The sequence below is a fragment of the Anabas testudineus genome, chromosome 5 (assembly GCF_900324465.2).
Source record: "Anabas testudineus chromosome 5, fAnaTes1.2, whole genome shotgun sequence".
Lineage (NCBI taxonomy): Eukaryota > Metazoa > Chordata > Actinopteri > Anabantiformes > Anabantidae > Anabas > Anabas testudineus.
The window spans coordinates 11,596,278-11,609,696 of NC_046614.1; the positions used below are offsets into that span (position 1 = coordinate 11,596,278).

A 13,419-nucleotide genomic window follows, 5' to 3' on the forward strand; every position below is an offset into this window, starting at 1 on the left:
CTCAGCGCTCCAGTTGCTTTTGCTTCATTCAGTATGTCATAGCATGGTTTGGAGAAATGTTGGCTCAATCTGCAGCCATGCACTGGAGATGTTGAGGTGTAGTGTTAAGTATCCCACCTTGTGGTGAAAGTTGCTGATCATCTCAGGTCATATCCAGCCCAGGAAAAAAAGGCTGCTGTAAGCATTAGACCGCCAGTGTTTCATTGCAGTAACGGTAACAAGAAAGCAACCAGTACTAGTTACTTGTCATTGGAGTTTTCTGATGTGAGCTGGTTTTCTAATTAGTACACAGACGTTTCTGTGCTCGTGTTATTTCTCAGCGCGTCTGTTGCGACAGAACTTTAAGTTTCCCCATCTTGGCTGACTCTTACCTGTCCTCTGGCCTCTGTGCAGACGAGGAGCTCACAGCCTCCCACTCATTTCGAGGCTTTGGAGCAGAGACATGACTGTTCACTTCTCATGTGTTGATGAGGTGGTCCGATGGAAAGTCCTACCATAGTCGGTAACTGTTACTGTGACCTTTTTAGTGAGCTATTTGTTGGATAAAAGCCTTGAATCACACTGTGTTCTTGGTCATTAATACTAAACTGTCATGTTCATAGTCCTGACTCTATGTTGCCACACAGCAGTCTGCCAGCACTGAGCTGCAGCCAAACAGTCCAGACTTGGCCTTTTAACATAGCGCTGGGATTGACGTGCTTCTTTTACTTCCTCTCTTTTTCCTTCTGTCATCTTCATCTTTCCCTTTTAATGTCTCTCGGTTCTTTACACTTGTCCTCTGTTCTTTTTCAGATGTGGGCTCAGTGGAGGGTTTGGCATACCACAGGGGCTGGGATATGTTGTACTGGACTAGCTACACTACCTCCACCATCACCCAGCACACTGTGGATCAGAGCCGCTGGGGTGCTGTTGACCGGCACACGGTGGTCACCATGTCAGGAGATGATCACCCAAGAGCCTTTGTGCTTGACGAGTGTCAGGGGTTAGAACTAATCTACTTACTCATATAACACATTTGCGTATGATACTGCTCCTTTAGTATATTATGGCAAAACTTTACACTTCTTACTCTCTGCTTCAGCCTCATGTTCTGGACCAACTGGAACGAGCAGTCTCCCAGTATCATGCGAGCCACGCTGACTGGTGCTAATGTTCTCGTGATCATTGGCACCGACATCCGGACCCCTAACGGCCTAGCCATAGACCACCGTGCTGAAAAGCTGTACTTTTCTGATGCCACATTGGACAAGATAGAACGCTGCGAGTATGACGGCACTCGGCGCTATGTGAGTGGTGAACACTTGCATGCAGACACACACACGGTGTAAATTATGCTGCATTATGAAAATATTTGTTCTGAAGTATAATTGTGTTATGGGATTGCCTAATAACAGATGTGAGTTCATCCTTTCAAGTTTACAGCCGAGGCTGGAACGTCCCGAATGTATAATGTGAGCACCGTGGTTGTGCTTCCCCCTGCAGGTGGTTTTGAAGAATGAGCCGGTCCATCCGTTTGGCTTGGCTGTGTATGGTGACTACATCTTCTGGACGGACTGGGTGAGGAGGGCTGTGCTTCGCGCTGATAAATACACAGGAGGCGACATGAAGGTGCTGCGTGCCGACATCCCTCAGCAGCCGATGGGTATCGTTGCAGTGGCCAATGACTCCAACAGCTGTGAGTTTCTACACACAAAGAGAAATCCAAATAATTTGTGCCTGTGTGCGTGTGCATGCGTCTGTGTGGCACGTATCATTACTGCACTCGGTTATGATAATGTGACAGGAAATGTTTCTAAAGTTTATTTATTTATTAAGTTAGAATGTCTGCTGTGATATGTAATGTACATTTATAGTCAATATCAAGTGAGAAAATTATTTATTTCAACAAAATAAAAACAGCACCTGCCAAGTCAGCATACTTCTTTATGCTGATGCAAAAATAAAACAATAAGACAATAATAAGTTGTCTTATCGCCATCATTATCATTCTAGGTCACTGATATAGCACAATGGCCAAATACAATAAAGATGAATAATTAAGATGAATTATTTAGTTACAAAATTAAAATGGCTTCAGATTTCATACTAAACTAAAATGCTCTTAAACCACACATTCAGCACATAAGTCTAACTAATAAAATTTGATAACACCACATTTTACATTTATAATAAGTTGGCACTGTGGTTATTTGATATTCGCAATCGTTTGATAGGTAGAAATAAAGATAATATCTTATGAAATTTCATTACCATTTATTCTGTGGTGAAAACATCATGGCAGTGAGGCCAATATACAATACAAATAAATTAAATGAAGTAAAAGGTTTTATCGGCTTTCTTGAAGAAGATGTTGTACTTCAACACAGAGAAGTACAAAACATGCAAACAAAGATGTGATTCTGCTCCAGCAGAGCAGTTAATGAGATGACAAAAGTAATCTGGGAGCGCCACACACACACAGACACACACACACAGCCGGATTCACAGACACCTACAGAACGGGCCCACCTGCTCTGTATTACTACACAAGCACACACACACACTGTATTACTACACAAGCACACACATATGCATAGCAGTGTTCTTCACTATTCGCTATGCATACTCTTCACCTTTTCCTCCATCTTGTCTAATTCCACATCTCCCATTGTCTGTATCCGTTTTCTTTCGCTGCCATATCATCAGCCATCTTTGCTCTCAAGTTGCCTCATTCACTAAACCCTCTCGTGCTCCAGTACCCGCACCGCCCATACGAGCCGAGAGCCTGCGGTAATAGCTGCAAATCCCATTTAGATTGAGTCACATTGAATTATGCATTCAGCAGAAGCAGAGCCATCGCCACATTCATACAGGCCTATCTGTCTGTTGATGTGCATACACATGTGAGGATGCGAAGACGTGTGTGTGTTTGTGTGTTTGTGTGTTCAACTTTCCTCATGTCTGTGTAGGCGAGTTCTCTCTGTGCCGTGTTAACAACGGAGGATGTCAGGACCTGTGTCTGTTGACCTCTGAGGGAAGGGTCAACTGCAGTTGCCGTGGTGACAGAAAGCTGTTGGAGGACAACACCTGCGTAGGTAATACAAAAAAGGGATTCATAAAAATTATAATTTCTGTTTTTTTAGAACATCATGTAATAAAATACAAGTCACCAGTGACGGCAGGCTTTGAATAGATTTGAATAGCTATAAATGAAATGTACTACGCTGCATGCCTTTGGATAGGCGATTTTTTTCCTAAATACACTTTTCTGTCTTGGCCTCTCAGCCCTCAACACTACATGTAACAACATTGATGAGTTTGAGTGTGGAAATGGAGACTGTATAAAATACACTCTGACTTGTGATGGCACAGCCCACTGCAAGGACAAGTCTGATGAGAAACAGTCCTACTGTGGTGAGTGGAACCTTTTTCTCTGCCAAAACATTTTCAGCAAGGCTCTTGTACTTGACATTTGTAATTTGAGTCAATTTCATTTCCTGTGTGGTTCCCAGTCAACCGTGTGTGTAAGAAGGGTTATAGGCGGTGTGTGAATAGCCGCTGTGTGGGGCATAGCTCCTGGTGCAATGGCCAAGACGACTGTGGAGACAATTCTGATGAACTCTTCTGTAACAGTGAGTCGAGGCTTATGATTAAAAGAGTTATTTTTGCCTGCAGTTGTATGAAAATTTAAAGCCTCCTGTCTTGTGCGTGCAGCCACACTGTGCTCAGCTGATCAGTTCCAGTGCAGAGACGGAGGCTGTATCTCCAACTCTAGCAAGTGTAACCAGAAAGTGGACTGCGAGGATGCTAGTGATGAGATGAATTGTCGTAAGTTCCCAGTTCACTCAGAATAGACCAGAATACCTACAATGAGTTAAACAGAAATCTCTTGGGATGTGGTATAAAGTAGTACTGTTCTCTTTGTTAAGCTGCCACGGACTGTTCCAGTTACTTCCATCTGGGAGTGAAGGGAGTGACATTTCAGAAGTGCGAGTTCACCACACTCTGCTTTGCTCCTTCATGGCAGTGTGATGGAGCTAATGACTGTGGAGACTTTTCAGATGAAAGAAACTGCCCAGGTATTTTAACTACCTCTGAAATCCACATATTTTCTCACAGCTCATTGTACATGCTGTATTCAAGGAAAAACCTTCACAGATGGATTAAAGTCCAATTAGGATTACTCTAAATGCAACAGAAACAAAACAATGGATGGTTCTTCCATTAAACTGTTGTCTGGGAGGAGATTTTCCTCGAAAAACATGGCAGCATAAATTCAATTTTCAGTTTTTCTCCTCACTCTTCAACTCACCACTTGTCTGCCACTCTACCAGGAAGCGGGAAAGCGAAGTGTCCGTCGACCTTCTTTGCTTGTCCTAGCGGACGTTGTATCCCCATGAGCTGGACTTGTGACAAGGAGAATGACTGTGAGAATGGTGCAGACGAGGCTAACTGTGGTAAGTTTAGACACGAGAACCCAAACAATCTGAACTGCAGCAGACCATTATCGGTGCCGTTATCCTCGACTGCATTCATTCTTTCTGCCCCTCTAGATAAGTTCTGCTCAGCCTCCCAATTTGAGTGTGGGAACCACCGCTGTATTCCCAGCCGCTGGGTGTGTGACGGAGCTGACGACTGCGGTGACAGCAGCGATGAGGACAGCAAGTGCAGTGAGTGCTCGGCACAAACCTGGAATACAACACTCAAATGTAGCGCTAGTATATTTAGCTCCAAACACCTTTTTTACAACAGCAGATTCTGTGGGAAAATATAATAGTATTTATACATTTTCTCATTTCTCTTTCTTTAATCTGTTTGCATGATAATTATAAGGGTGATTACTACACATCATTAAAAGACTAGGTTTTGGTAATTCCCTAATAACACAGCTCTGTTAATCATACATTCACAGTCAAGAGCAGCAAAATTATTTTAGATAACATCTTTCCATCACAGAAACCATAACCTGCAGTCCTGAGGCATTCCAGTGCCCTGGATTGCTTATGTGTGTCCCTCAACTTTGGAAGTGTGACGGAGACAAAGATTGTCCCGATGGAGCTGACGAGAGCGTCAAAGCTGGCTGTGGTGAGTACAGGCAGGGTCACGATGTGGTCGAACCCTGAGATAAAAAGGAACACATAAATCTATACTGCATCTCTTATCACTCACCAAATATGTTTATACCTCAGTGTTCAACGATACGTGCAGCAGCAATGAGTTCATGTGCCAGAACCGACAGTGCATCCCCAAACATTTTGTGTGTGACCATGACAAAGACTGCAGCGATGGCTCCGATGAGTCGCCAGAGTGTGGTGAGTGGATCGTGGAAGCGCTCTCCACCTCCCCGTCACATTTAATAATAAACAGTTCTCAACTCTCTTTCAATGTTGTGCTGTTTCTCATTTGCAGAATATCCAACCTGTCGACCCAGTGAGTTCCGCTGTGCTAATGGACGCTGCCTCATCCACAGTTCATGGGAGTGTGATGGAGACTTTGACTGCCATGACCAGTCAGATGAAGCACCCAAGAACCCACGCTGCACCGGCCCAGGTGAAACTCACACAGCCACTCCAGAGTCACTTTTTACATACTTTTATTATATATATGTATGTATGAATCTGCATCAATCTTATTAAATTAGTATATCATCTGACAGTGTAATCTAAGTGCAGAACACACATTCAATACAATAAAATACATCAATGTATAAATGACCAGGAAACCAGTACTTGTTATTAAGTTTGGGACAACTGGAAACTGAAATGTATTCCTATGGCTCAGAAATAGTAGTGGCAACATTGGTTGACATTTTTACTGCACTTGTTTAATGTAATTTCCTCTTTTTTTATGGAACAGAGAAGAAATGCAATGATACCGCATATGCCTGCAATAATGGAAATTGTGTCAATGAGACATTGCTCTGCGACCACAAGGATGACTGCGGTGATGGCTCAGATGAGCTTAACTGCTTTATCAATGAGTGCTTGAACAGCAAACTGAGTGGCTGCTCTCAGCTCTGTGAGGACTGGAAAATAGGCTTCAAGGTAAGTGAAATTCTCGGCGTAAGTCCTCCATGCATGTGTAAAATAAGCAGCGTGCATTGTTGCTTTACCTGCTCCGTACTTTGCCTCCCCACAGTGTAGATGCCATCCTGGTTTCCGTCTGAAAGATGATGGGAAGACTTGTGTTGACATAGATGAGTGTACGACAACCTATCCCTGCACACAACGCTGCATCAACACACATGGCAGCTTCCACTGTCTGTGTGTGGAGGGTTTCCAGCTGAGCCCTGAAAACCCCACCATATGCAAATCCACCTCTGGTAAGAAACATGACAGATTTAAAAAACGTTCAGGCGAGTGTTAAAGGTAAATCCACCCACTTATGAAGCCTCCATGCCTACAGATGAGGAGCCTTTCCTGATCTTTGCAAACCGCTACTACCTGAGGAAGCTCAACTTGGATGGCTCCAACTACACACTGCTCAAACAGGTGAGTCCTGCAGATACAGAATGTCCTTTGTGACACCTTGCAAGCCCTCCTGCAGGGGTTTATCTCTGGACCAGACTAATAGAGCTCCTGTGCTTTGACAGGGCTTGAACAATGCTGTGGCTCTGGACTTTGACTACCGCGAGCAGATGATTTATTGGACAGATGTGACCACCCAGGGCAGCATGATACGGCGCATGCACATCAACGGCAGCGACGTCCAGGTCAGTGTAGTAGCCTCTTGTCTAGGGAAGATAGGATATGAGGAAATGCCTGACTGGCTATCCTTGTCAACATAAAGCCTGCATTTAAAATGATTAATTAAACTTCATTTGTTTGCTCGCATGTGCAGTGAAGACCCAGGCAAAAGCAATTAAATCCTTCATTTTGAGGCACAAATACAGGAACTGTACACTGCATGCTCATTTTGTTAGGTCCTTCATCGCACATCACTCAGCAATCCAGATGGTTTGGCAGTCGACTGGGTGGGAGGCAATCTGTACTGGTGTGATAAGGGACGAGACACTATCGAGGTGTCAAAGCTGAATGGAGCGTACCGGACCGTTCTGGTCAACAGTGGCCTGAGGGAGCCACGTGCTGTGGCTGTGGACGTACGCTATGGGTGAGTCAGAGCGACAAAAAGCAGCACTGAGCAAAGATTCTTCTCAGCAGAGAAAGTTTGTTTTATTCTGTTTTGATGGTCAGTGTGTGTATGTGTCTTTTAAGTTGAACTGCCTACATATGGTAGTTGACAGTTACTTACATTGAATATGTATTCGATTTTTATTTCCACTGTTATTCTTTCATTTAACCACATGACTTCTGGAACCACACTAATACAGCTTATCTCTGACAGGTACTTATACTGGTCAGACTGGGGTGACAACCCTCACATTGGGAGGATCGGGATGGATGGCACCAACAGAAGTGTCATCGTGGAGGATAAGATAACCTGGCCCAATGGTCTGACTCTGGACTTCGTTAATGACCGCATCTACTGGGCTGATGCTCGGGAGGACTACATTGCATTTGCCAGCCTGGATGGATCCAGCAGACACACAGGTAACACGCACACATAGACACAGTGGAGTGTGTTTGTGTACTCTTCTAGTTGTTGCCACTGACTTATTTGTCTTTGTACCTGTGCCACTGTAGTTCTTGCTCAGGATATCCCCCACATCTTTGCTATGACCTTGTTTGAGGAGTACATCTACTGGACAGACTGGGAAACAAAGTCCATCAACAGAGCTCATAAGACCTTGGGAATCAACAAGACTATGCTGATCAGCACCTTACACAGACCAATGGACATCCACATTTACCACCCTTACCGCCAACCTGAAGGTAAGACCTGACTGTTATCCACAACCACGTGTATCTTCATGTATGTTCTGGTCCTTGTCTGATCGGCTCCTGTTTTGCTCTGTGTACATTTTCCTTGTTATTTAGTGGCCGGCCACCCATGTCAGATCAACAACGGAGGCTGCAGCAACCTGTGTCTTCTCTCACCTGGAGGGGGCTACAAGTGTGCATGCCCCACTAACTTTTATCTAGCAGCTGATGGCAAACAGTGCTTGTCCAACTGCACAGCAAGTCAGGTGTGACATCTCAGGATTTAACTTTTATCACATACACCTGTATTAACACAGTGCTAATTTGAAAAGCCGTGATCTTTTCTGTTCTTTCCAGTTTGTGTGCAAAAATGACAAATGCATTCCATTTTGGTGGAAGTGTGACACCGAAGATGACTGCGGGGACCGCTCAGACGAACCAGCAGACTGCCGTGAGTGATAGACGCTGACCGGCTAGGACCGTTATTTACTCGTGATTCAGTGTTGTATTACGTTATTGTGCTTGTTCAGGTTAAGAATGTGCTTTGTCCTCTCGCTGCAGCTGAGTTTAAATGTAGGCCTGGACAGTTCCAGTGTGGCACCGGTATCTGCACTAACCCAGCATACATCTGTGATGGAGACAATGACTGCCAAGACAACTCTGACGAAGCCAATTGCGGTACACACACGTCCTTACACATATTTGAAATCCTTCTTCTTACTTGCACATATAATTACCCATAGTCCCTGTTACTTATTATTTGGTATCCTACTGTTTCCAGACATCCATGTGTGTCTGCCCAGTCAGTTTAAATGTAGTCACCCCAGTCGCTGCATCCCTGGCATCTTCCGTTGCAATGGACAGGACAACTGTGGAGAGGGAGAGGATGAGAAAGACTGTCGTAAGTTAGACCATCTTTTGTTTAGCAGCTTTTTCCTGTGATTAGCAGTTCGTCCAACTCTTTGGTCAAGAAACAAATATATGTATGTCTTCTGTTTAGTCAGACTAACATTTGTCCCCAGAGGTTGAACATTAATGACTGTAGTGACCCCATGACCTTTCCCATGTTGTATGCCTTAGTCCAGAGTTTTAATTTATCATCTAATGAGCAAATAGAAAATTGCTGAACACTACCACACTCCCCAGGAGGGTCGCTATCCGTTTGACCTTTTGTTTGGCAACGCCCTTAGGCTAAATGATGTTGCATAATATAATCACCATGACATTTGCTGAGCGCATTCATCCTCCACAGTGTGATATTACATAAGCTATAAACTGTGTGCCATTCTGAGGGTCAGAATTTACATTTCAGCGTGTTTAACTGCAAGGCTGTAAGAACGGCACAATCACCGTGTTATTATGCAATGAACTTTGCGGTCTCACGGTGCCTGTGGCAGGACTTTAGCATCGTAATCGTCCTCATTTGTAAAAATGTATTAGTTTAGAAACACTTTACTTCGTGTTAAGTTAAGTGGTCTAAGCTTTGTGTCTCTTGTATAGCGGAAGTGACATGTGCCCCCAACCAGTTCCAGTGTGCCATCACCAAGCGCTGTATTCCACGGGTGTGGGTGTGCGACAGGGACAATGACTGCGTGGATGGATCTGATGAGCCTGCCAACTGCAGTAAGATACAACTTATTATTCCTGCACCAAATAACACCTCCACCAAAGAAATAATTCCCCTTTACATCTTAAATATGACGTTCTAATAAAACCTAAGTACAGAACTGATTAGATTAATGGGAAGCTTTGGATGTCAGTAGTATATACAGGATATACTAAATCTAGAAAATGTTGCACCAGCGTTGGGAGTTTAATAAGGACAGTCAAAATGATACAGCCACAACAAGTACAGAGCATTGATTTTCAAGTCATTGTTATTCAGAGGGTCATTATTGAGTCTGATCAGAACACAGGAGGAGTTTTTTCTACAATAATTGTGACTATTCCCTATTTATCATCTTCTTATTCTGTTGGAGAAAGTGATTAAATATCCCTGCATTGTCATGTCTAGTGATAAATGTCTAATCCATTAAATCCTCTGTGCCGCAGCTCAAATGATGTGTGGCGTGGATGAGTTCCGCTGTAAGGACTCAGGGCGCTGCATCCCGGCGCGCTGGAAGTGTGACGGAGAGGATGACTGTGGAGACGCTTCAGATGAACCCAAGGAAGAGTGCGGTAAGAATGGAGTGTGATAAGGAAGAATAAAAAGGAAGCAGAGTTAGTGATAGGGAAGATATCTGATGGAAAATAGAACTGTACTTACTATGTCTGTATGTTGCTCAGACGAGCGGACATGTGAGCCATACCAGTTCCGCTGTAAGAACAACCGCTGTGTGCCTGGCCGCTGGCAGTGTGACTATGACAATGACTGTGGTGATAACTCGGATGAAGACAAGTGTGGTAGGTTTCTTTTGTTGTTCTTATTTTGTGGATGGACACTGCTTGGTCACGCAGCCACAACTACAGCTCACTGTCTTTATGAATTCACTGATTTATTCCGTATTATGAGCTCTACTGTACGCACATTGTTCAGATGCAGCAGGCTATAGTGGTAAGCCATATATCACCTTTCACTATGTGTATGTGGGTTATACTTATTCAAATGCATGCATGGTTGATTGCGTTTTGCATTGAGTAGTTCTGTGGCCATTTGCACATCTCACATCATCTCATGTCTGTTTTGCATTTCACACTGGCCTGTTGCTGTGAGCCAGAGGTAGGTGTCTTCAGATCAACCATTCACAACCTCAGCTGCCAGGTGCTTTGTGTACCCTCAGCTTGTCTTTTGTTCTAAGCTTTATCCCTCCCTTTTCAATCCCACTAGCCCTCTAGCTCCTCCACCATATACAGTACAGTATGTTGTTCCATCCCCACCACTGTGCCCAATGAGTTAACCTTGTGATATGAATTATGAACCTTACTTTATTATTTGAATGTCCAGATCACAACAGAGCACCTAGTGTTGTTTCTCTTTTCCTTTCCTTACAGCTCTTGTTGCTCTACTCTCTTTTCCTTTTTGATTATCTTCTGTCACCCTGTTAATGCCTGTTCTGTCTGTCCTCAGTGCCCCGGCAGTGTTCAGAGAGTGAGTTCGCTTGCACAAATGGCCGTTGCATTGCTGGGCGCTGGAAGTGTGACGGGGACCATGACTGTGCTGATGGTTCAGATGAGGTATCCCTAAACATTTCCTTCCTGATTAACATTGTGCTTTGAAATTTGACATACAATACTAAGGGTACTAACAAAACTAATTGTGTTTTGGTCCAGAATGGTTGTGACGTGAAGTGTGACAGTGATCAATTCCAGTGCAACAATGGCCATTGCATCCCCATCCGCTGGCGCTGTGATGCTGATGCTGACTGTATGGATGGCAGTGATGAGGAGAAATGTGATAGCGGTGGTAAGGGACACACACTTACACACACACACACACCATCCTATAGCAGCTGAAGACATTAATCATCAGTTTCGTTCTTTTTCCCCATTGCATTTTAGTGGGGAGACACTGCCCCCTGGATGAGTTCCAGTGCAATAACACACTTTGTAAACCCCTGGGCTGGAAGTGTGACGGTGAGGACGACTGTGGAGACAACTCTGATGAGAACCCAGATGAGTGTGGTAAGAATCTCTGCATTTAATGTATTGACAATATTACTGAAGACCATTTTAAAACTTCATGTAAAAACTGCATCTCTTCTGTCCTGTAGTCAAATTCCAGTGTCCGCCCACGAGGCAGTTCCGCTGTCTTAACGACCGTGTGTGCCTGCCGGTATCAAAACGCTGTGATGGAGTCAACAACTGTGGAGACAAGAGTGATGAACTGAACTGCAGTGAGTGATTTTTGAACTAGTTCAAGAAAGAATAATACTTATAAAGACACTAGGCATAGAATGAATAGAGACATTGAGCAAGAAAATTGTCTTAGTAGCTTTTGTGAAGTGACAACAATAGAGGACCACATGTTATCTCAGTTGCAGTTGCATGTATTGCAGTAATTGCACATGATAATTGGGATAATAATGACACAGTGACACTCTGTGTATTACCTCAGAAGTGCCTCCTCTCATGCCAACGTGTCAAAAGGAGGAGTTCCAGTGCTCCACTGGCCGCTGCATTAGCTCTGACCTGGTTTGCAACTATTTCAACGACTGTGAGGACTACGGTTCTGATGAGATCAACTGCAATAAGAAAGGTGCGTTATGTGACAGTATATAGTACTTAATGTCATTATGACAGTGTTGTTATCAGTGTGAATACATGCTCCCTATTTCTTTGCCCTTAGACACAGGGCTGAATGACTGTCGCAGTAACAGGACAGTGTGTGGAGATGGTGATGAAGCTCACTGTGTGGTGAATGGCACTGACTCTTTCTGCTCCTGCAAACCTGGCTTCCAGCCCAAAGGACGTAACAGATGTGAAGGTACAGCTTTCTCCATGCTGCCTCTCTTTTCAGTAGCTTCACTGATGTTATGGCTACAACTTGTAGACTTAAAACTATGTGTAACCTTGGGATGTTTGACAGATAAGAACGAGTGTAAGCAGTTTGGGATGTGCTCCCACATCTGCAACAACACGAAGGGTTCCTACAAGTGCAGCTGCCATAAGTACTTCACCAGAATCAATGATACCTGCAAGGCTGATAGTGAGTACTTCCACCACAACCGAGCTATCTGTATACATGCATACACTGTATTTTCCTTATCTGTTCTCTCCACTACAATTATCTGACTGGCTGACATCATTTCCTGTCCAGCTCAAAGACAAGTGCTCTACATCGCTGATGACAATGAGATCCGCAGCTTAGACCCTTCAATCCCAAACTGGCGCTATGAGCAGATCTTCCAGGGTGATGCCAACGTGCGCATTGATGCCATGGACCTGCATGTCAAGACAAACCGCATTTACTGGACAAACTGGCACACAGGGCGCATTTCTTCCTATGATTTGCCTTCTACCTCCTCGTCTCCCAATAGCAACCGTAATCGGCGCCAGAGTGACACCAGGGTCACCAACCTGGAGGTAAGTGTGTATATGTTTTCTTTTGTATATACATATGATGGCATATACAAACAAGACATTAAATGGAAGACTGATTTCGGATGTTCTTACTGCTGTCCTGGGTCTCTGTTCAGATCCCCGATTTGAAGATGCCACGTGGCATTGCTGTGGACTGGGTAGCAGGGAACTTGTACTGGACTGACTCTGGTAGAGACGTCATTGAAGTGGCCCAGATAAGTGGAGGACGCCACCGCAAAACTCTCATCTCTGGCATGATTGATGAACCTTACGCCATTGTGGTTGACCCCCAGAGAGGGTGAGTAGGGCTTTGGGGACTGGGAATTCAGTTAAATAGGACAAAGAAGCTTCTTTTAGAAATTCACAAATGATCTCAAATTGATTGTGATAACAGAGATTTGTTTGTGATGACATCAGTGGTTAATGCAGCTTTAACATTGTCATGATTAGGAAAATGTACTGGGCAGATTGGGGGAACCACCCCAAGATCGAAACAGCTGCAATGGACGGAACGATGAGAGAAACACTGGTGGAAGAAAACATCCAGTGGCCAACTGGTAAAACACAGTCTTACCCGAGTACTTACCCATAATCTGTTCAG

The 13,419-nt window shown here is 44.1% G+C and overlaps 1 protein-coding gene across 1 annotated transcript in view; it reads left to right on the forward strand.

Annotated features, from left to right (window-relative positions):
- LOC113153949 (low-density lipoprotein receptor-related protein 1-like) overlaps positions 1 to 13,419 on the forward strand; it is a 75,334-nt gene that overhangs the window by 56,623 nt on the left and 5,292 nt on the right. The window contains exons 42-78 of the mRNA XM_026347872.1: positions 793 to 982; positions 1,082 to 1,286; positions 1,483 to 1,675; positions 2,949 to 3,074; positions 3,265 to 3,393; positions 3,492 to 3,611; positions 3,694 to 3,807; positions 3,909 to 4,058; positions 4,314 to 4,436; positions 4,533 to 4,649; positions 4,936 to 5,064; positions 5,169 to 5,291; positions 5,389 to 5,529; positions 5,836 to 6,023; positions 6,118 to 6,301; positions 6,385 to 6,470; positions 6,572 to 6,691; positions 6,902 to 7,089; positions 7,324 to 7,529; positions 7,623 to 7,811; positions 7,917 to 8,065; positions 8,157 to 8,250; positions 8,361 to 8,477; positions 8,581 to 8,700; positions 9,300 to 9,422; positions 9,852 to 9,977; positions 10,086 to 10,202; positions 10,867 to 10,973; positions 11,070 to 11,202; positions 11,298 to 11,420; positions 11,510 to 11,632; positions 11,854 to 11,994; positions 12,085 to 12,222; positions 12,325 to 12,444; positions 12,556 to 12,821; positions 12,935 to 13,116; positions 13,269 to 13,375. Coding sequence (XP_026203657.1) covers positions 793 to 982; positions 1,082 to 1,286; positions 1,483 to 1,675; positions 2,949 to 3,074; positions 3,265 to 3,393; positions 3,492 to 3,611; positions 3,694 to 3,807; positions 3,909 to 4,058; positions 4,314 to 4,436; positions 4,533 to 4,649; positions 4,936 to 5,064; positions 5,169 to 5,291; positions 5,389 to 5,529; positions 5,836 to 6,023; positions 6,118 to 6,301; positions 6,385 to 6,470; positions 6,572 to 6,691; positions 6,902 to 7,089; positions 7,324 to 7,529; positions 7,623 to 7,811; positions 7,917 to 8,065; positions 8,157 to 8,250; positions 8,361 to 8,477; positions 8,581 to 8,700; positions 9,300 to 9,422; positions 9,852 to 9,977; positions 10,086 to 10,202; positions 10,867 to 10,973; positions 11,070 to 11,202; positions 11,298 to 11,420; positions 11,510 to 11,632; positions 11,854 to 11,994; positions 12,085 to 12,222; positions 12,325 to 12,444; positions 12,556 to 12,821; positions 12,935 to 13,116; positions 13,269 to 13,375 — 5,307 coding nt within the window. The remainder of the gene's footprint in view (positions 1 to 792; positions 983 to 1,081; positions 1,287 to 1,482; positions 1,676 to 2,948; positions 3,075 to 3,264; positions 3,394 to 3,491; positions 3,612 to 3,693; positions 3,808 to 3,908; positions 4,059 to 4,313; positions 4,437 to 4,532; positions 4,650 to 4,935; positions 5,065 to 5,168; positions 5,292 to 5,388; positions 5,530 to 5,835; positions 6,024 to 6,117; positions 6,302 to 6,384; positions 6,471 to 6,571; positions 6,692 to 6,901; positions 7,090 to 7,323; positions 7,530 to 7,622; positions 7,812 to 7,916; positions 8,066 to 8,156; positions 8,251 to 8,360; positions 8,478 to 8,580; positions 8,701 to 9,299; positions 9,423 to 9,851; positions 9,978 to 10,085; positions 10,203 to 10,866; positions 10,974 to 11,069; positions 11,203 to 11,297; positions 11,421 to 11,509; positions 11,633 to 11,853; positions 11,995 to 12,084; positions 12,223 to 12,324; positions 12,445 to 12,555; positions 12,822 to 12,934; positions 13,117 to 13,268; positions 13,376 to 13,419) is intronic.